This window comes from Tachysurus vachellii, chromosome 21 (assembly GCF_030014155.1).
Source record: "Tachysurus vachellii isolate PV-2020 chromosome 21, HZAU_Pvac_v1, whole genome shotgun sequence".
NCBI classification, from domain to species: Eukaryota; Metazoa; Chordata; class Actinopteri; order Siluriformes; family Bagridae; genus Tachysurus; species Tachysurus vachellii.
The window spans coordinates 217,587-240,034 of record NC_083480.1 but is presented as its reverse complement, the minus strand read 5'-3'; the positions used below and the strand labels follow the sequence as shown (position 1 = coordinate 240,034).

At 40.4% G+C, this 22,448-nt stretch overlaps 2 protein-coding genes across 11 annotated transcripts in view; one reads left to right on the top strand and one right to left on the bottom strand.

Moving 5' to 3' along the window:
* The window catches only part of LOC132863895 (NACHT, LRR and PYD domains-containing protein 3-like), a 373,784-nt gene extending 357,364 nt beyond the window's left edge, over positions 1–16,420 (top strand). For both annotated transcript variants that reach the window (XM_060896966.1, XM_060896964.1), the window contains 5 exons: positions 9,421–9,594; positions 12,472–12,645; positions 13,261–13,434; positions 13,661–13,837; positions 13,994–16,420. In XM_060896966.1, coding sequence (XP_060752949.1) covers positions 9,421–9,594; positions 12,472–12,645; positions 13,261–13,434; positions 13,661–13,837; positions 13,994–14,030 — 736 coding nt within the window. In that variant the 3' untranslated portion in view covers positions 14,031–16,420. The remainder of the gene's footprint in view (positions 1–9,420; positions 9,595–12,471; positions 12,646–13,260; positions 13,435–13,660; positions 13,838–13,993) is intronic.
* LOC132863899 (ribonuclease inhibitor-like) overlaps positions 1–22,448 on the bottom strand; it is a 201,148-nt gene that overhangs the window by 112,769 nt on the left and 65,931 nt on the right. For all 9 annotated transcript variants that reach the window (XM_060896977.1, XM_060896979.1, XM_060896975.1 and 6 more), the window contains exon 2: positions 1,906–2,079. In XM_060896977.1, coding sequence (XP_060752960.1) covers positions 1,906–2,079 — 174 coding nt within the window. The remainder of the gene's footprint in view (positions 1–1,905; positions 2,080–22,448) is intronic.

Here is a 22,448-nt window from a genome sequence, read left to right as displayed (position 1 = left end):
CAGAAGATTTGGAGCACACTGTTAGAGCTATTTAGAGACCAGTGTGATGTTTCTGGAGGATAAAAGCTGGTTTATTAATTACTTCTGTTTGTCACGACATCTTTATTTAAATGCTGTACAACACTTTAGTATGACTAGAGTATTAGTATGTTATTAAATGTGTGTGTAATGTACACTGATCTACACACTGTGGAAATAAATGTACTTTGTTCTGATGTGAGAAGTGATGTAGATCTTTCAGTATTTTCACAGAGACAGTAAAACTGTTGGTGGTGTTTTTTAATAACCTTCACACACAGAGACACATCACATAATACCCTCAATACACAGATCAAATAAATAAGTGTTTTTCTATATGGTGTGAATTAGCTTTGTTTCTGATGTTGATATTTATCACTATTGACCCTGTTTTTGCTCTTTGGATTATTGCTTCTTCAGATTTGTGGATGTGATTTGTTCTCCTCATGGACTGTTTGTTACGCTTATTTCAGACTCGGCCTGTTTTTTGACCCTGCCTTTACTTACTGATTTTGGATTGTTTGTCTTATCTTTTCTTCATTAAAACTTCTTCACATGGATTTTGCCGACTGGTCATTACAGTGTTCATGATCACCTGGGTACAGTGTAGATCTCTTTTTCTCTCCTTCCAACCGTTTTCTTTCCCTTCACCACATTCACACCTAATTCACCTTTCCTGTAAACTGGTTCCACATTTTGGTCTTCAGCTGCTGTTACATTAATAAGTCACAATAACTCCCATTTACCTTTTATAGAGTTTTAGTGTCACTAAACACAAATGTTCTGTGCTGTGCAGCATTTGCTCAGGGTTTTAAATGATCTGTAACTAAGTTCCAGTTCTGATCACATTTCCATTCTTCTTCTTCTTGACCTGAGTGACAGCTTTTGATTCTGTAGACCAGGAGATTCTTCTACACAGACTTGAACACTGGGTAGGTCTCTCAGGACCAGTACTAAACTGGTTCACATCATACTTGTGTGCTAGACAGTTTTATGGTCAATTGTGAAGTCACTCATCAAGACAACATGAAATTTCATTTGGAGTTCCATAAAGATCTATTTTAGGAGCCTTGCTTTTCTCCCTCTACATGTCTCTTGTTCGACTCAAACACATGAAATCAGTTTTTATAGTTATGTAGATGACACACAAGTTTATATATCAGTGTCACTGTGTAATCAAGAGCTCATTAACAAACTGATTACATGCTTGAATGAAATATCTGACTGGATGTCACAGAACTTTCTACAGTTAAACCAGGATAAAATGGAGATATTAATTGTAGGAGATAAAGAAAAAAGAGAAAACTTATTGAAAAATGAGCTGGGATACAGGTTAGAAATCTGGGTGTAATAGTCGACTCTGACCTCAGCTTTGTTCCTCACATCAATAATATCTCTAAAGTCACATTTTATCATTTGAGGAACACTGAAAGAATTTGTCCATTTTAATGTAAAGAAGAAACAGAAAAACTTTTTCTACATTCAATCATTCCAAGTAGATTAGATTAATGTAACGCTCTTTTATGTATTTCACTAAAAAACCCTTTATACATTACAGTTAGTAACCAAATCACTCCTATTGTACAGGAACTGTACTGGTTACCTGTGACATCCACAATCATTTTAATATCATCTCAAATATTTATTTATCATCAACAAATGCTGACTTCCTTAAGGTGAATTTTAATAAGAAGAAGCTTCAGTCAAACTGCTTTTAGTGTCGCTGCTCCCAGGATGTGGATCTCACTCTCAGTGTTTATCCATCAGTCACCTTCACTAAATACATTTACAAAGCAGCTTAAACACAGTGTGTGTGTGTGTGTGTGTGTGTGTGTGTGTGTGTGTGTGTGTGTGTGTGTGTGTGTGTGTGTGTGTGTGTGTGTGTACCTCAGTATCTCCAGTGTACAGTGTGGATTCTTCAGTCCATCAGAGAGCAGCTTCACTCCTGAATCCTGCAGTTTATTGTTACTCAGGTCCAGTTCTCTCAGACTGGAGGAGTTTGAGCTGAGAACTGAGGACAGAACTCTACAGCTTTCCTCTGTCAGATTACACTCCCACAGACTGGAAGAGAAATGATGAAATATCAGAACACTGATCTCAAACACACAAACACAGCCATAATCCAGCTAAAGTTGAAGATGTAACAGAAATGTCAGTGTGTTTGTGTCACACACACAAATCAGAGCAGATACCAACACTGCAGATACAGTGCATTTTATTACAGAAAATAAAGAATTATACAGCTGTACACTACCAGTTAATAACATGACAATACTAGTCGTACTTTACACTCAGTTATATGTTGGATTTCACAGAGACGCTAAAACAGTTGGTGTGTGTTGTTCTCTGTGCTCGTACAGGTACAAATCTGTCACCTTCAGACCTCTGATTTTACACACATACTGGTTCAGGTGTTTGATGTGGACCTGAGTACAGGTGGAGTGTTCACATACGTCCAAACACATTCAAACTAAAGAGAAAGATTACATTTTTTAACCTTATAAACGATTCTTGATCATGATTTGTATTTTTTATAAAATATAGATGTGTAAAAATCTCTCATCGATCATAAACAATGTAAATAAAGGATATTAGAAAGAACATTGTACTGTTTACTACAGATGTCACTGTTACTATTTCAACACAACTTAGTGAACCCTTCTTTCTCCACAGAGTAAATGGGATCATGTCTTTCATGCCTCCACAACTGAGAAGTGAACGTGGGGTTTTCTTCTCAAATCTGAGCTCCTTCCCTGTTTACAGAGTGACGTCACATCAGCACGACTGCACACAGCATCAGAAATAAACAAAGTCAAACTTCTTACCTTTAAATGAGTGACACTGTATATACACAAGTATTAGCTTTAGATGGATCAACATACAGACATTCGTTTGTTAAATCTAAAACACTGACTATACACATAGCAGGAAATCTAACCCACCTTGTAGGTAAAAATCTAACACAACACTACTGTGTGTTACACTAAAGGATTTGTGTAGGTGGGCTTCAGGTGGCTATAAGTGACATGGTAGAATGTAGTGTACCAATGTGTAATATTTTATCAGTACATAATGATGAACAGAGAACAAAACCAGTCTGTTACAACGTTGTACAACAAAAATATAGATTCACTACAGCTGCTTATAAATACAAACACAGTCCACAGCTTAAAATCTCCAAAATCCACAAAACCTGACGTCTCTTCAACAGTAACGGTGATAAACCTGACCGACCGTCACGTGCAACCGTCTTTGTGTTCACCGTCTGTTTTTACCACATCCACCATCTTCTGATGCAGTGAACCAGACAAAAAACTGTGTCTATAATTCAACCACAACAGATTAACAACAATCACGACCCAAGAACAAGAATGTGATCGGTCATTAACAGTTTGGTGTCTTTGTCGAGCTCCAAGTAGAACAAAACAGGACTTTTTAATAACAGCGGTCACGACACTACACTCACCTGTGACACATTATTCATCCTCTCTCTTTTTACCTGCTTGTACACTTGATAAGCAAAGAAAAAAGAACCCCATCAAAATAAAAGTCTTCATATAAAAAGTCACATTTAAACTCCATCCTCTACAAACAGTTCAGTGTTAGAGAAAGAAAATCTTCATCACACATCTGAGTTAGCTGCCTAGCTTGTTTCTAACATAATAAGAAGATAAAGCTGAACATTTTCCCACTTCGTCTGTCCAATGTGTCGAGGTCCAAAATGATGATTGATGTTTTATTTACCACGAGCTCAGTCCTTGGTAAAGTTTAGCAGTAGTGCAGACTGAAGAAGACTTTTGTTTAATTTTTAAAAAGCATTTATGTTTTATTTTTATTAGAAAGAAGAATTGAGGAAAAAAGCCATGACAGAGTGAATCTCCCCACAACACTGTGTCACTGTCAGGGATCAGCGCGGACTTTTGCTGAGCCTTCTCAATAGTAGTGGTGGAGACGACAACTGATGCATCAGTTGCTTTGTCCTTGATGACTTCACCCTCACTGGTGCAGTCTTTTGGGGAGGAGGTATCTGTGCTTGTTTGAGGGGCAGCAGATGAGGAGCTGGAATATGCACTCGCTTTAGCCTTGTTCCACACGGTCATAATCTCTTTCAGACAAACAGGTTTTTCTGATAGAGGTGGAAAGCCTTCATAGTACATTTCCACCTGGTCTTTAGAAGAAGGTGATTCAGCCAATTCAGGTGATGGAGATTCATCTGACTTCTTTATTGTTTGCTTTTCTTTTTCTGTAACAGAATGAATCCGCCTTTAGAACCAGCAGACCTAGCAGGATAGCTTCCAGCTCGGACCGGCCGTTTTTTTCCCGGGGAAGGACGCCGCTCCGTTTCCGGTTTCTCCGAGGAGGACGTCGCCTCACCACGTTCGTGGAGGATGTCGCCATCCTGGTTGGCCCCCCTTTTTTTTTGGTGCCCTGTGTCATCGCCCCGAATGTTTCCGGTGAAGGACACCGCTCCGTTTCCGGTTTCTCCGAGGAGGACGTCGCTTCACTTTGTCCACGGGGGGTGCTGCAGGCCCGAGGCGGAGGATCCTTCCCGCCCTCCCGCCCTTTTCCTCAGTTCGTCGTGGCGAGGGTCGGGCCGCGGTGCGTCGGGGGATGCTGCTCGGCACTACAGCTCGGCGGTGGACGTCACTCGGCCCTACAGCTCGGCTGTGGACTTCGCTCGGCCCTTCAGCTCTGATGCGGACGTCGCCTCGGCCCTTCAGCTCGGCTGTGGACGTCGCTCGGCCCTCTCTGGCTGCGCCGCCGTGTGCCCTGCTCCCCCCACCTGCCTCGCCGTGTGCCTTGGCTCCCCTCGCCTACTTCGCCGTCGTCCTTGCTCCCCTCACCTGCTAAACGCCATGGGCCTCGCCCCCCCTCCTGGACCTTGTCGGGTTTTGGCGCTTCGGGAGCCGCGCCTTAAGGAGGGGTTCTGTCAGGGATCAGCGCGGACTTTTGGACACGTGCTAATGTTTTTGTTATTGGTCTGGAGGAGTTTGAGCTGAGAACTGAGGACAGAACTCTACAGCTTTTCTCTGTCAGATTACAGTCACACAGACTGGAAGAGAAATGATGAAGTGTTTGATTTATAGTGAAATGAGGTGTTTCCATCAGTGAGAAATAAAGTGTCTACCTGAACACAATGAGCTGGGATACAGGTTAGAAATCTGGGTGTAATAGTCGACTCTGACCTCAGCTTTGTTCCTCACATCAATAATATCTCTAAAGTCACATTTTATCATTTGAGGAACACTGAAAGAATTTGTCCATTTTAATGTAAAGAAGAAACAGAAAAACTTTTTCTACATTCAATCATTCCAAGTAGATTAGATTAATGTAACGCTCTTTTATGTATTTCACTCTAAACTTGCCCATCACCTCCTCATCACCTGTGTTCCCCTCACCAACATGTCCATTAAAATCCGCTCCTATCACCACTCTCTCACCCTTGGGAATACTCTCAATCACCTCATCGAATTCACACCAGAATCTCTCTTTCTCCTCTAACTCACAACCTACCTGCGGGGCATAACCACTAACAACATTCAACATCACCCCTTCAATCTCTAACTTCAGACTCATCACCCTGTCTGACACTCTCTTCACCTCCAGAACATTCCTCACAAACTCCTCCTTCAGGACCACACCTACCCCATTTCTCTTACTATCCACACCATAATAAAACAGCTTGAATCCTGCTCCTATACTACGAGCCTTGCTACCCTTCCACTTGGTCTCCTGTACACACAGTATATATACCTTCCTTCTCTCCATCATATCAGCCAGCTCTCTACCTTTCCCTGTCATAGTACCAACATTCAGAGTCCCTATTCTCAGTCCTACACTCTTACCTTTCCTCTTCTCTCTCTGTCTGTGCACTCTCCTCCCTCCTCTACTCCTTCGACCAACAGTAGCCCAATTTCCACCGGCGCCCTGTAGGTCAACGGCGCCGATGGCGGTCGTTGTTAACCCGGGCCTCGACCGATCCGGTATGAAATTCTTACTGACAACTCGCATGGTTAGATTTGGCAATGTTTTATGCCGGATGCCCTTCCTGACGCAACCCTCTCTATTTATCCGGGCTTGGGACCGGCACAGAAGTCACTGGACTGTGACCCCCATGGCTAGATTATACAGTGCATTTTATTACAGAAAATAAAGAATTATACAGCTGAACATTACCAGTTAATAACATGACAATTCAACATGGTGAGATTCAACATGGCAGCACACTGAACACAAACGCAAACACTAGATTACCATTGAATTCATTCATTTATCAAAACAACTTTCGCTATACTGGATAACCAACCTTGTCAAGACTCGGACAACCTGCTCAATTGCATCGACAGCTATTTCTACAATTTGGATACCATGTCAGAACCAAACAAGAAAATACGCAAACGGGATTCATCCACCGAAACAGACGAGGAAATCACAGTCGAGGTCAGTGTACTCGCATCCATAAACTCCAAACTTGACATACTCGAACTTCTCCATACAGACATCCGTGATCTGAAAGCTAGTTTCGAATTTTCTCAATCCCAAATCGAAACTTTAATGCAAGAAAACGTTGAACTAAAAGCAACTGTATCACATCTCTCCACTCAAGTCACAAAACTCTCCAAAGAAAATCAAATTATGCAAGAAACCATATTGGACATTCAGTGTCGCAGCATGCGCGATAATCTGATATTTTCAGGAATAAACATACTTCCACAAAATACACCTGACGACCCAGAGAAGGTAGTAGACTTTGCTAAGAGGATGGACATGGCTGTGGTTAACACGTATTTTCAGAAGAGGGAGGAACATAGAGTGACTTACAAGAGTGGAGGTAGGAGAACACAGGTAGACTACATCCTTTGTAGAAGAGGCAATCTGAAAGAGATTAGTGACTGTAAAGTGGTATTGGGAGAGAGTGTAGCCAGACAGCATAGGATGGTGGTGTGTAGGATGACTCTGATGGTCTGTAAGAGGAAGAGGTCAAAGATAGAGAAGAAAACTAAGTGGTGGAAGCTGAAAAAGGAGGAATGTTGTGAGGAATTTAGAGAGAAGTTGAGGCAGGCTCTGGGTGGTCAGGTAGTGCTGCCGGATGACTGGGAAACTACAGCAGAAGTGATCAGGGAGACAGGGAGACAGGTGCTGGGTGTGTCATCTGGAAGGAGGAAAGAAGATAAGGAGACTTGGTGGTGGAATGAGGAAGTTCAGGATAGTATCCAGAGGAAGAGATTAGCCAAGAAGAAGTGGGATATGGACAGGACTGAAGAGAATAGACAGGAATACAAGGAGTTACAGCGCAGAGTGAAGAGGGAGGTGTCTAAGGCCAAGCAGAAGGCATATGAAGAGTTGTACACTAGGTTAGACACTAGAGAAGGAGAGAAGGACTTGTACAGGTTAGCTAGACAGAGGGATCGAGATGGGAAGGATGTGCAGCAAGTTAGAATTATTAAGGATAGAGATGGAAGGGTGCTCACAAGTGAGGAGAGTGTACAGAGGAGATGGAAGGAATACTTTGAGGAGCTGATGAATGAGGAAAATCAGAGGGAAAAAAGAGTAGAAGGGGTGAACTCTGTGGAACAGGAAGTAGATAAGATTAGAAAGGATGAAGTCAGGAAGGCTTTGAAGAGGATGAAAAGTGGAAAGGCAGTTGGTCCTGACGACATCCCGGTAGAGGTCTGGAAGTGTCTAGGAGAGGCAGCAGTGGAATTTTTAACTAGTTTGTTCAACAGGGTATTAGAAAGTGAGAGGATGCCTGAGGAATGGAGAAGGAGTATGTTAGTGCCGATCTTTAAGAATAAGGGTGACGTGCAGAGTTGCAGCAACTATAGGGGGATAAAGTTGATGAGCCATACAATGAAGTTGTGGGAAAGAGTAGTGGAAGCTAGGTTAAGGAAGGTGGTGGAAATTTGTGAACAGCAGTATGGCTTCATGCCCAGAAAGAGCACAACAGATGCAATTTTTGCTCTGAGAATGTTGATGGAGAAGTATAGGGATGGTCAGAGGGAGTTGCACTGTGTGTTTGTAGACTTAGAGAAAGCGTATGACAAGGTGCCAAGAGAAGAGCTGTGGTACTGTATGAGGAAGTCAGGAGTAGCAGAGAAGTATGTCAGAGTGGTGCAGGACATGTATGAGAGGAGCAGGACAGTGGTGAGGTGTGCTGTAGGTCAGACAGAGGAGTTTACAGTGGAGGTGGGACTGCATCAGGGATCGGCTCTGAGCCCCTTCCTGTTTGATATAGTGATGGACCAGTTGTCAGAGGAGGTCAGACAGGAGTCTCCTTGGACGATGATGTTTGCAGATGACATTGTGATCTGTAGTGAGAGCAGGGAGCAGGTGGAGGAAAACCTGGAGAGGTGGAGGTTTGCGCTGGAGAGAAGAGGAATGAAAGTCAGTCGTAGTAAGACTGAGTACATGTGTGTGAATGAAAGGGAGGGAAGTGGAACAGTAAGGTTACAGGGCGAAGAGGTGAAGAAGGTACAGGAGTTTAAGTACTTGCGGTCAACAGTCCAGAGTAATGGAGAGAGTGGGAAAGAAGTAAAGAAGCGAGTGCAGGCAGGTTGGAGTGGGTGGAGAAAGGTGTCAGGAGTTCTGTGTGATAGGAAAATATCAGCAAGAATCAAGGGGAAGGTGTACAGGACAGTGGTGAGACCGGCCGTGCTGTATGGTTTAGAGACAGTGACACTGAAGAAGAGACAGGAGTCAGAGCTTGAAGTAGCCGAACTGAAGATGTTGAGGTTCTCTTTGGGTGTGACAAGATTGGACAGGATTAGGAACGAGTACATCAGAGGGACAGCCCATGTTGGACGTTTGGGGGACAAAGTTAGGGAGGCGAGATTAAGATGGTTTGGACATGTTCAGAGGAGGGAGAGTGAGTATATTGGTAGGAGAATGTTGGACATGGAGCTGCCAGGCAGGAGGCAAAGAGGAAGGCCAAAGAGGAGGTATATGGATGTAATTAATGAGGATTTGAAGCTAGTGGGTGCAAGGGTTGAGGATGCAGAAGATAGGGTTAGGTGGAGAGAGATGATTCGCTGTGGCGACCCCTGAAGGGAAAAGCCGAAAGAAGAAGAAGAAAGAAGAAGAATAAAATGCACTGTATCTGCAGTGTTGGTTGTAGAAACTTGAACACAGATCAGAGTGTAGTGTTTGTAGGCTGCTCGCTCTCACATGTGTGTGTTATGTACATGACCTAATGGTCTTATAATAAATTGTAGCTGAGAGATTGTGGAGTGCAGAAAGACGTCCCTGCTCCTGTAAATGTGCTGATGTGGTGTCCTGTCCTCTGATTTGTGTGTGTGACACAAACACACTGACATTTCTGTTACATCTTCAACTTTAGCTGGATTATGGCTGTGTTTGTGTGTTTGAGATCAGTGTTCTGATATTTCATCATTTCTCTTCCAGTCTGCGTGGGTGTAATCTGACAGAGGAAAGCTGTAGAGTTCTGTCCTCAGTTCTCAGCTCAAACTCCTCCAGTCTGAGAGAACTGGACCTGAGTTACAATAAACTGCAGGATTCAGGAGTGAAGCTGCTCTCTGATGGACTGAAGAATCCACACTGTACACTGGAGATACTGAGGTACACACACACACACACACACACACACACACTGTGCTGCTTTGTAAATGTATTTAGTGAAGGTGACTGATGGATAAACACTGAGAGTGAGATCCACATCCTGGGAGCAGCGACACTAAAAGCAGTTTGACTGAAGCTTCTTCTTATTAAAATTCACCTTAAGGAAGTCAGCATTTGTTGATGATAAATAAATATTTGAGATGATATTAAAATGATTGTGGATGTCACAGGTAACCAGTACAGTTCCTGTACAATAGGAGTGATTTGGTTACTAACTGTAATGTATAAAGGGTTTTTTTAGTGAAATACATAAAAGAGCGTTACATTAATCTAATCTACTTGGAATGATTGAATGTAGAAAAAGTTTTTCTGTTTCTTCTTTACATTAAAATGGACAAATTCTTTCAGTGTTCCTCAAATGATAAAATGTGACTTTAGAGATATTATTGATGTGAGGAACAAAGCTGAGGTCAGAGTCGACTATTACACCCAGATTTCTAACCTGTATCCCAGCTCATTTTTCAATAAGTTTTCTCTTTTTTCTTTATCTCCTACAATTAATATCTCCATTTTATCCTGGTTTAACTGTAGAAAGTTCTGTGACATCCAGTCAGATATTTCATTCAAGCATGTAATCAGTTTGTTAATTAGCTCTTGATTACACAGTGACACTGATATATAAACTTGTGTGTCATCTACATAACTATAAAAACTGATTTCATGTGTTTGAGTCGAACAAGAGACATGTAGAGGGAGAAAAGCAAGGCTCCTAAAATAGATCTTTATGGAACTCCAAATGAAATTTCATGTTGTCTTGATGAGTGACTTCACAATTGACCATAAAACTGTCTAGCACACAAGTATGATGTGAACCAGTTTAGTACTGGTCCTGAGAGACCTACCCAGTGTTCAAGTCTGTGTAGAAGAATCTCCTGGTCTACAGAATCAAAAGCTGTCACTCAGGTCAAGAAGAAGAAGAATGGAAATGTGATCAGAACTGGAACTTAGTTACAGATCATTTAAAACCCTGAGCAAATGCTGCACAGCACAGAACATTTGTGTTTAGTGACACTAAAACTCTATAAAAGGTAAATGGGAGTTATTGTGACTTATTAATGTAACAGCAGCTGAAGACCAAAATGTGGAACCAGTTTACAGGAAAGGTGAATTAGGTGTGAATGTGGTGAAGGGAAAGAAAACGGTTGGAAGGAGAGAAAAAGAGATCTACACTGTACCCAGGTGATCATGAACACTGTAATGACCAGTCGGCAAAATCCATGTGAAGAAGTTTTAATGAAGAAAAGATAAGACAAACAATCCAAAATCAGTAAGTAAAGGCAGGGTCAAAAAACAGGCCGAGTCTGAAATAAGCGTAACAAACAGTCCATGAGGAGAACAAATCACATCCACAAATCTGAAGAAGCAATAATCCAAAGAGCAAAAACAGGGTCAATAGTGATAAATATCAACATCAGAAACAAAGCTAATTCACACCATATAGAAAAACACTTATTTATTTGATCTGTGTATTGAGGGTATTATGTGATGTGTCTCTGTGTGTGAAGGTTATTAAAAAACACCACCAACAGTTTTACTGTCTCTGTGAAAATACTGAAAGATCTACATCACTTCTCACATCAGAACAAAGTACATTTATTTCCACAGTGTGTAGATCAGTGTACATTACACACACATTTAATAACATACTAATACTCTAGTCATACTAAAGTGTTGTACAGCATTTAAATAAAGATGTCGTGACAAACAGAAGTAATTAATAAACCAGCTTTTATCCTCCAGAAACATCACACTGGTCTCTAAATAGCTCTAACAGTGTGCTCCAAATCTTCTGTCAGCTCAGGTGTAGAGAATTCCCTGTGTAAATACTCCTACACACACACACTCACACACACAATACTGCTCCTATTTACAGTGAGGACAATAAATTAATTTCTCTGGTGTTATCTGTCCTCATGGAGCTGCTACCATTTTATAGACCTGTTTCTGTTGTTCAATGGGAGCAAAAATATTCCTGACAATGTTTTTAACACAAAGTAAAAGTGTGTACAATGTACACAGATCTACACACTGAACACACTGTAATTGTCACAGTCAGTGCACCACACACACCTGAACATCAAGGCAGAGAAGCGTCTCCGGAGTATTCCGGAGTAACTCGCTTCCGGACTACACTCCCCAACATCCACCACCCACTCTGATTACACCTCCACCTGTTCCTCATCACCGCTCGCTACTTAAGCTGCACTGAAACTTCACCCCGATGCCAAGTCTCGACTTGTTTCTACAGTCATTCTGAGCATTTCCGTGGTTCTGATTTTCCGATTCTGTTTCTGTTCATTGACCTTTCTGATTGTTTGCTGCCTGTCCCGACCTCCTGCCTGTTTGCCGTTTTCTGTCTGCCCTCTGATTTCCGTGTTTGCCGGCTCTGACCCTGCTTGTCTGACTTTGTGTGTGTATTCATTAAAAACGCTGCAAATGGATCCTCAGCCTTATGACGCCTCATTACAGTAATGAAGCAGTAAAGGACAGTGTGTAAATGTTCTCCAGCAGAACTTTCCCCAGAGCTGCTGAACACACTGTATGAAAATCTCTCTGCTAGAAATAAAGAGACGTGTTTGTTCAGAGTGACGTCTCTGTTATTATCTTCTTACAGAAAGTTAAATACATCGTCTCATATGAGCTGAGACACATGGATCTGTCCAAGAGCAGTCCAAGTTTATACACAGATGTTCATTTTATATTTTTATCCTGATATTAGAACCTTGTGTTCAGGTAGACACTTTATTTCTCACTGATGGAAACACCTCAATTCACTATCAGAGAAATAAATCAAACACTTCATCATTTCTCTTCCAGTTTGTGGGAGTGTAATCTGACAGAGGAAAGCTGTAGAGTTCTGTCCTCAGTTCTCAGCTCAAACTCCTCCAGTCTGAGAGAACTGGACCTGAGTAACAATAAACTGCAGGATTCAGGAGTGAAGCTGCTCTCTGATGGACTGAAGAATCCACACTGTACACTGGAGATACTGAGGTACACACACACACACACACACACACACACACACACACACTGTGTTTAAGCTGCTTTGTAAATGTATTTAGTGAAGGTGACTGATGGATAAACACTGAGAGTGAGATCCACATCCTGGGAGCAGCGACACTAAAAGCAGTTTGACTGAAGCTTCTTCTTATTAAAATTCACCTTAAGGAAGTCAGCATTTGTTGATGATAAATAAATATTTGAGATGATATTAAAATGATTGTGGATGTCACAGGTAACCAGTACAGTTCCTGTACAATAGGAGTGATTTGGTTACTAACTGTAATGTATAAAGGGTTTTTTAGTGAAATACATAAAAGAGCGTTACATTAATCTAATCTACTTGGAATGATTGAATGTAGAAAAAGTTTTTCTGTTTCTTCTTTACATTAAAATGGACAAATTCTTTCAGTGTTCCTCAAATGATAAAATGTGACTTTAGAGATATTATTGATGTGAGGAACAAAGCTGAGGTCAGAGTCGACTATTACACCCAGATTTCTAACCTGTATCCCAGCTCATTGTGTTCAGGTAGACACTTTATTTCTCACTGATGGAAACACCTCATTTCACTATAAATCAAACACTTCATCATTTCTCTTCCAGGCTGTTTCAGTGTAATCTGACAGAGGAAAGCTGTAGAGTTCTGTCCTCAGTTCTCAGCTCAAACTCCTCCAGTCTGAGAGAACTGGACCTGAGTGGCAATAAACTGCAGGATTCAGGAGTGAAGCTGCTCTCTGATGGACTGAAGAATCCACACTGTACACTGGAGATACTGAGGTACACACACACACACACACACACACACACACACACAGAGTTGTAATAAACACCACAACATCCAGTTCTCCTCTGTGGTAACTGTAATTGTAGTGATCTGATATATTGTCATTGTTGTGTGTGTGAGATGGAGAGTAAATGTACTGTATATAAAGATTTTGTGTAGTTCATGTTTTCAATACTAAAACTGAGTGTGTTAAGTGTGAGAAGGTTTTCTTTCTTGCAGGATGAGGGTCTGCAGTATTACAGATGAAGGTTGTGCTGCTCTGGCTTCAGCTCTGAGGTCAAACTCCTCATCACACCTGAGAGAACTGAATCTGTACAATAATAAACCAGGAGAATCAGGAGTGAAGCTGCTCTCTGATCTACTGAAGGATCCACACTGTAAACTGGAGACACTACAGTGAGTTACTGACTTACTGTCTCTTTACTGTATGATATTGTGTAATATTCACTGTGTGCTGTAAAATGTCACATCTAATGTGTGTATTTATGCTTCTGTTGTTCATAAGCAATGTGTTTAAATGTGTCTGTAATTCTGTCCTGTTGTGTTTTTCAGCATTAAGGGTAAGACACTCACCAGGTCTGGTGTATGACAGGAGTCTCTCCTCAGACCTTTTTTCCAGGATAAAGCAGTTATGGAGGTGAAGCGTTAGAACACGTCCCACATTTCCAGCAGTTTGGGAGCTGAATCATTCATATTCAGATGTAGAAGATCCATAACAATAACTGTGACTGATCACATCCTTTTATCCTCTCAGCTACAACTTCACACTTTAACATCTTTTACAATCCAAAGTCAAATCCTTCAGCATCTACACACAACACAGAGATATCATCACATCATCACACTGATTACACAAATACACATCCATGTGTTACAGATGTTTAGAGATTATTTTTACCTCTTTAATTATGTCGCTTTGTAGAAGCCAACATTCTGTTTTCCTATTTAAGTTTAGACAAAAATTTATAAAATTTAATGCGGCCTAGGGCTTTCGAGCCACATGCACCAAATTCGGATATGTTTTAGTCCCTGGTCTGAAGTTTGTTGCTATTACTTTTCTAAGCGATCCGAGTACCGGTACTTCCGGTACCGGGTCTCAAATTGGCCTTTTTTCCATAGACTCCCATTATAAAATTTGGAGGTTTATAACTCGGCACACTTTTGAACTATCTACACCAAACTCGACCAGCTCCTTTAGGGTGATACTCTGAACAAAGTTTTAAATTGGTGTACCGACTGGCCTTTCGGTTGTGCCGCAGCCCCGCCCCCAAAATATGCAAAATCAAAAAACTTTTTAGAACATGGACATGTGACATATCAAAACACTCAGAACAATGAGGGGAATTCTGATGATGTCAAATGACGTCACGTGATGCACGTGAAAATAAAAAACTTTGCACAACATGGGCATGTGATATATCAAAACACTCAGCCCAATGAGGGGAACTTCCTCAAGAGTATTCGGATGACGTCACATGCTCGTCTCCACTTGTCTCCAAATGTTTTGGCACCCTATCTTTCTGTCCACTTGCCTCCAAAAGTAACACTGTCCACTCCAAAAAGCACCGGCCTTTGGGAATACTTGCCTCATCAAAGCCAACATCAAAGTTTGTCACGACGAACTTTACAAATCTAGTTAAGTAATGTTCCTTTAAGAAAATGTGAGGTGAGTTCATTGCTGACCAATCAGGAGAGCAAACACGAAGCAAGCGGATGACGTCAGCGTCTAGCGTGAAAACAGAGAGAAGAGAGATGATGCAACATGGAAAATACTGAAAAGTTTTGTGTCAACAATAAAATTAAGGCGGTGTCTTACAAAATTCTACATAGGATTTATCCTGTTAAACATGTTTTGGAAAGATTTAAGCTTAATATTTCTTATACTTGTGAATTTTGTGGTCAGGAAAAAGAAACAATTTTGCATCTGTTTTATCATTGTATCTACTCAAGACTTTTTTGGAAAGATATGGAAAATTAAATTAGTAGAAAATTGGGTTGTGTGGTAGAAATTGGTGTATGTGATGTGTTTTTTTATTTTGAGGGAGATAATTTGGAAAATAATGAACAATATATTATACAGCTATTTATTGTATTAGGAAAGAACCATATACACAAAACAAAGTGGGCCCTTTGTAAACCAAATCTGTCCCATTTTATAAATGATTTGAAGTTATACAGTAATCTTTTGGAGAAAGTAAAGAACAAAAAAGCTCAGAAAACGTGATATTTTAAAAGAATTCATTTTTTTCCTTTTTTTCCTTTCTTTTCTGGTAACCTATGTGACTGATACCTCTTGTTTGTGTGGCATTGATTAAAATGTGTATTTTGTGTTTGTCATTTTGCAATAAAAAAAAAGAGATGATGCAAGTAGAAAGCTTCTGAAAAAATATATCACTGATTGTGAGCAAAATGCAGACAAAACGTTTTGAAAGACTTTGGTTAACCTTTGAACGGGACTTTATTTTATTTTTGAGTCATTTTGAGTCATTTTAGAGTGTGTTTTCCCATGTGAACACGGCGATGACACATACAGAGTTCATCACCTTGTGGAAAATGGCGGCGCCTCTCAGCGAACTTTTATTTCAAAACGACCATCGAACGTTTTCAGTGGATTTACTGCTAGTTTTCCCCGGAAGGAGGAAAAAGAAATTGTGAGTGAGCGGAAGTTGAAACTGTTTTTTTCTCTTTTTCCCCACATTATTCTGTCAATACGGCAGAAGAAGGCCTGGACTGTTGCATCTAAATTTCATTCGTTCTGGACGATTGTTTTTTCCCCCCTTTTTAATTCAGACTGGTATTTGAAGAAACTACTGAACCTATTGGTGTTTGAACTACACATTGACAGTTGAATTGTTTTTTTTTTCCTTTTGTCATTTATTCAGTCTTGATTTAAAGATGATGTCTTTTGGGTGATACATTTGAAATGTTTTTGCAATATTTTTATTTATTGTTGAATTGAATTACACATTCAAAGTTAAAGCTACTAGGTGTATAAAGTTGATATAGACCAGTGTAGGTTTTAATTAAGAAACTTAAAATCTAACATCAGTTCAAATAAACAATTAGAACACTAAAAGATAAATAGGAAAAGGAAAAAATATTAAGTTGCCACTTAAACTAAAGACGGTCGTAGTTTCAAAATGATTTAAAAGCAATAAGTCTTAAAAAGAGCTTAGGGAAGAATAATAACAGTTCATAATAAGAAAAACTGAGAGCACAGTTTAATTGTTGTTTTCCATTTATTCAGTAATTTCATTGTTGTTTTATGGACTATCGTTCATTTTTTTGTTTTCTCCATTTTACCTGAAAGAGAAACAGTTGATTAATTCATTTCATTTATCACTTTATATAAATCTTTCAACAAAATTCAAACTTACTTGTGTTGGCTGTCTGTTCTTTTAATCTCTCACCACTGCTCCCTATGAACCTAGAAGTACTGGTCATGGCAGCAAGTCAAAATCAAATACAAGAACAGCTCACACATTGTCCGTACTGTTTTAGCAGTGAAAAAGAATACCCACAGACAAGGCATGGGTGGTGGGTCACCAAAAGCTGACCTCACCCCAGCAAAGGACATAGCCTTGGAGCTTAATAAAGGCAGGCCTGTGTTGGAGGGGATCCCTGGGGGGAAAGAGACAAGCATAGGTCCCTCCCAAGATGCCCTCCCAAGGTATGTCCTTCCATCTCTACATGGGACACAACCACATTCATATTGAATCCATTTGGACTGTCTGACTTTGGTTTGCCTATTGCCTTGCAGTGTCTGGCAGCACTGTGTTTGTTAGAGCCACCAGCACAAGCACCAGACAATGCTGAGCCAATGAGTACTCCATCAAAGCCATACTGTAGGCCTGGCATGTCTCGTCTACTAGCTTCAATATGAATCCCATTAAATGTGATAGGGTGAAGGCCCCAGTGCAGCAGCAACAGCACATGACGGCGATGATGATGATGAGGAGACCATCTCTGGATTCCAGAAGGCATGAGGTATAATGTCAAACCTGTGAAAGTACTATACTCAGTCTACAATGGTGAGGAGTCATCATTTGGAGCCCACACAAAATCACAGATTCTCATTTCTGTAACAGGACCCAGATGCTGTACAGTGGGAAAGCCAGCCTGGCAACATAGTGCGTATTAATGGAAGGACACTACATCGTGCCAAATTCCCGCTGCGCTAATTGTATTGTGTTCACAGAGCTCACAAGCTATCAGACAGTTGTATGGCAACCACCTCCGGTGCCAAATAGAACTGGCAGATATAGACATGCAGTACAAGAAGAAAAAGATGGAAAATTGCACTGGAGTCCGAAATAAAAAAAGAGGACAATTAGGAAACTGGACCTTGAAATAAAAAAACGTGAGTGGGAGGTGAGTTATGCCTTCAATGTACATTATATGCTAACTGTAACACAAATGTATTAATCATTATTCTCCTTTCCTCCCACAGCTCCAAGAAGATGACACATCTTAAAATAAAAAAATATAAGGGAAATTCTCGTAAAGTCAAGTGAGCCATGACATATGAGCTCCCATTGTGAGCGCACAGGACCAGCGGCATCTTTAGTAGTTTTTTTTATTTTTCCCCCAGCAATCAGTACAAATAAGCATCGTTATAAGGCACCGCCCCCTTTTGCCCACCCCCCCAGCGCCAGGTGTGGCCACTAGCCTATATGAAGGCCCAAAATGGTGTGTTCCTTTCTGCTCTGACAATAGCATGCCCATTCTTGCGAGATGTGGTGGATGAAGAAGCACTTGTGCTCAGGAGAGCCTTCAGAAAGGGTCTTCAGGGACCAGTTGGACCCACTGGCCTTCCCTGATGACCATCTATATGAAAGATACAGGTTTTCTGCAGATGGCATCAGGTATCTGTGCAGACTGCTGGGTCCCAGGATTAAGCACCGCACAGCACGGAGCCATGCACTGAGTGTGGAGCAAATGGTTTGTGTGGCCTTGGGGGATGCAGAACAGCTGAACAAGGCCACAATTTGCTGCACAATAAGGAGTGTGTGTCTGGCTATCAAAGCATTAGCAGATGTCTTCATCCCCTTCCCTGGCCACAGAAGCCTCTGACATTAAAGAGGAGTTCTATAGGATTGCAGGTAAGAGGATCTACAAATTACAGGACAACTGTTAACACTCATAGTAGGATACTCATTACTTTGTGTGACCGGTTTCCCCAATGTCATTGGTGCACTGGACTGCACACACATAAGGATAAAAGAGTCCTCAGGTGCCCATGAGGCGGATTTTGTGAATAGGAAATCCTTTCACAGCATTAATGTTCAGGTGAACATAACATTTTGATATTGTCCATTGATGAACACTGTGCATTGCCAGCGATGTGCATTGATTGGTTTAATATTCCTCATCTTATGATTTCAGATGGTCTGCAATGCTGACTGTGTGATCAGCAATGTTGTGGCAAAATGGCCTGGCTCAGTCCATGACGCCAGAATCTTTCGGGGTTCTGAAATCTATCAGCTCCTATCACAAGGTGATCCACACAAACCCCTATTAATAACCACTTTTTACATCATGGCTGTGTCAAGAATATCACTGTGTTTATGAGGTAGTAATGATGAGATTTTGTGTTGACAGGTGAATTCTCTGGTGTGTTGCTGGGAGACAGGGTGTATGGCTGCCAGCCTTTTCTCCTGACACCTTTCACAGACCCCCAGGAAGCACAGCAGACCTACAACCATGCCAGGGCCAGGACTAGGGCCAGAGTTGACATGACCTTTGGCCTCCTGAAGGCACGCTTTCACTGCCTTCACAAATTAAGGGTCAGCCCTGTGAGGGCATGTGACATTACTGTGGCTTGTGCTGTCCTCCACAATGTGGCCTGCCTGAGGAAGGAGAGGGCTACCAGTGTGCCACCAGCCATGGACTGGGACAATCCGGCAATCTTCCCTGATGACGACAGTGGTCGGCTGCTGAGGGACCAATATGTGTTGAATTATTTTAGTTAGTATGTGTACTTTCAATTTTGGTTAAATATGTCCTGCAGTGGCAGAGGAATTTGGGAGTTTTTTTGTGTTAATTTTTGTGTTTTTTTTTTTAATTGATTTGGCCTCTTGTGATGTTTGTGCTGTATACTGTGTGTAATACAAGCTTGCAGGGAGGCTACTGCATCCATTTATTTGTCTGTTCAGTTGATGTGTATGGATTTGTCCTGCATTTATTTCAGTGTGCAGACATGCGGGGTGTGTTATATACAGACCTTTGAATGTGTATTTATCCTTTTGTTGTATAATATGCTTTGATTCTGTGCTTTCCATCTTGTAGAGTCACTGTGTGACTTCAGTTTCAAAAGGAGCTGATGGTTTACCTGCTTTGTTTTAACCTTATTCAATAAAGGAACATAATGTTACACTTTGTGTTTTTATATTTATATGGAATGTGTATTTTATACGACAGCGTATTAGGGCCACACTGAGGAAGAAGGAAAAAGGCGTAAATTTATGAGGTTAGAGGGTGGCTTTCTGCAGAAAAGATGCATATTCTTTATACAGTCCTGATACTTATGACAATGTGATGCTGATGTGCCAAAAGATTAAGTATGTCCTTGTTTCTGAAACCATACTGAAGAACAATTCCACAAAATGCCCCACAGCTGTCATTTTAACAACCGTCCTCCTCTAAAACAACGGCTTACAATATTATGACTTCATTCTCAAAGTCTGAGAATTTTCTTTTTTTCCCTCTGTGGCCCTAATATTCTATCATTTTATATATAGCCTTATAGTCTATGGGAAACTGTAAATTATCTAATGATAGCAACATCATCTAAAAATCATCATTTATCCAAAATGATTGAAATTAATGATCACAAATGTTTAAATAATGACAGTGGGTCTAGTTATATGTGATAACAATGTATAGTGGGCAGTGGAATAACTATTGGTTTCCGTTTGTGGTGACTGCTGACTGACATAAGGGATGAGATTAAATAGATCCTAGAACTTAGCCTGGTCTGGAGCAGGCTAGCTCCACAGAATAAATCTCCATGGTAATTTATACCATAACATCCTCCTGCCCCCTAATCCAGCTTTAGTGCAACCGGATCACGGATAAATTGAGCCAGGATCACCAAGATATCCCGGCTTAATCCCTTAACCTAGTTTTGTGCAATAGGCCCCAGGAGATAGAAAAGTAAGGAGGGTAAGGAGTAACATTTATGGTTGTGGTCATTTTTGTGGGTGTAGTAAGCAAAAAGAAAAATGCAGGGACATGAAATAACAATGAAATGTGTGATTTATTATATCCAGGTGAGAAAGGAGGTAAATGGACAATTCCAAAATAAACAAAATATAAAAATGTTAACCCAAGAGAAAATAAGATGTTAGTGATGCCAAAGTAAATAAAGAAAAATAACAAAACCAATACTAACTGTTTTAAACCTCTAACCTAACTAAGGAAAATAAACATGAAAAGAAAGTCTTCAGTGCCAAGTGCCATATACTTCCCTACTCTACTCTAAGCTCTTAAACAAAAACATACTGGGGGTGGCGTACACCTCTTACCTAATGTATTTAAACATCGAGTTACCTAAGTGTGATATGATGATACAAGGAGTGTAGGGTAGGTGTTCTTAATAAAGTGGAAACTCTGGGAGAAAGTCAGTTCATCAACAGCAAAGTTCATTCATTCATTCATTCATTTTCTACCACTTATCCGAACTACCTTGGGTAACGGGGAGCCTGTGCCTATCTCAGGCGTCATTGGGCATCAAGGCAGGATACACCCTGGACGGAGTGCCAACCCATCGCAGGGCACACACACAACAGCAAAGTTGTAACAAATAATCCACATTAGGTTTTGAAGAGAAAAACAGAAAACAGGTTTACGTGTTTAAATGTATTATTAGAAATTGAACAGGCTACAAAACTGTAGAAGAATCAGAGGCATCAAAGATGTCAGTCATATCAAAACACGAACAAAGATGGATATATAAAACACGAACAAATGCAGCACTGAGCCTCGTTACAAGAAAATAAACACTATTAATAACTCAAATTCAAAATGGTCTAAAACATTTAAAAAGGCCAGAACACGTGAGCGTTTCTTAGGATATTAGACAATAAAACAGACCAGAAGAACCCCAGGAAGTCATTGGGGAAGGTCATGCTCCTATCATGAAGGCAGAAAGAAATACTTGTACACCTGTGCATACATTGTGCACCTGTCATGAGCCTGAGAGGCCTGAGCACAAGTTTGTTAGAGAAAAAAAACACACCCAAAAGGACATACAAGTGAAATAAATCAACAACTCTTCTTCAAATAACCACACAAGTATAAAGTGCAGGAATTAGTACGGCAAAACTCCACACAACTCTCTGGGTGTTACAGCTTGGTTATGGTATCATATCACACACACACACACACACACACACACACACACACACACACACACACACACACACACACACCTAAAACAAAGACTAAGTGCTCAAAGCCATAATGAAGCTTTTTAAAACCACTTGCAACTTTCTACACCCAGACTCAGAAATAAACAACAAACTGTAGACGAATCAGAGGCATCAGAGATGTCAGTCATATCAAAACACTCCAAAGATGGATATTTAAAAGACAAACAAATGCAAATTTGTTACAAGAAAATAAAGAATATTAATAACTCGAATCCTAAATGTTCTAAAACATATTAAAAGGTCACAACACGTGTCTAAAATCATATTATTATTGTTAACCGATTATTTATATATAATAATATATAACAATAATATAATATATATATGAATATATATATATATATATATATATATATATATATATATATATATATATATATATATATATATATATATATATATGAATATATATAAATATATATATATATATATGGCTAGATTAACTTTTAGGCAAAAATAGAAGGTGCTTCATGTTGCAAACTGTTTTACTGTCATTATGACTTCACTAATACTGTCACTGAACAATGAGGTGTTGCTATGGTACAAGAAATTCACTATTTACCGAGATCCTAACC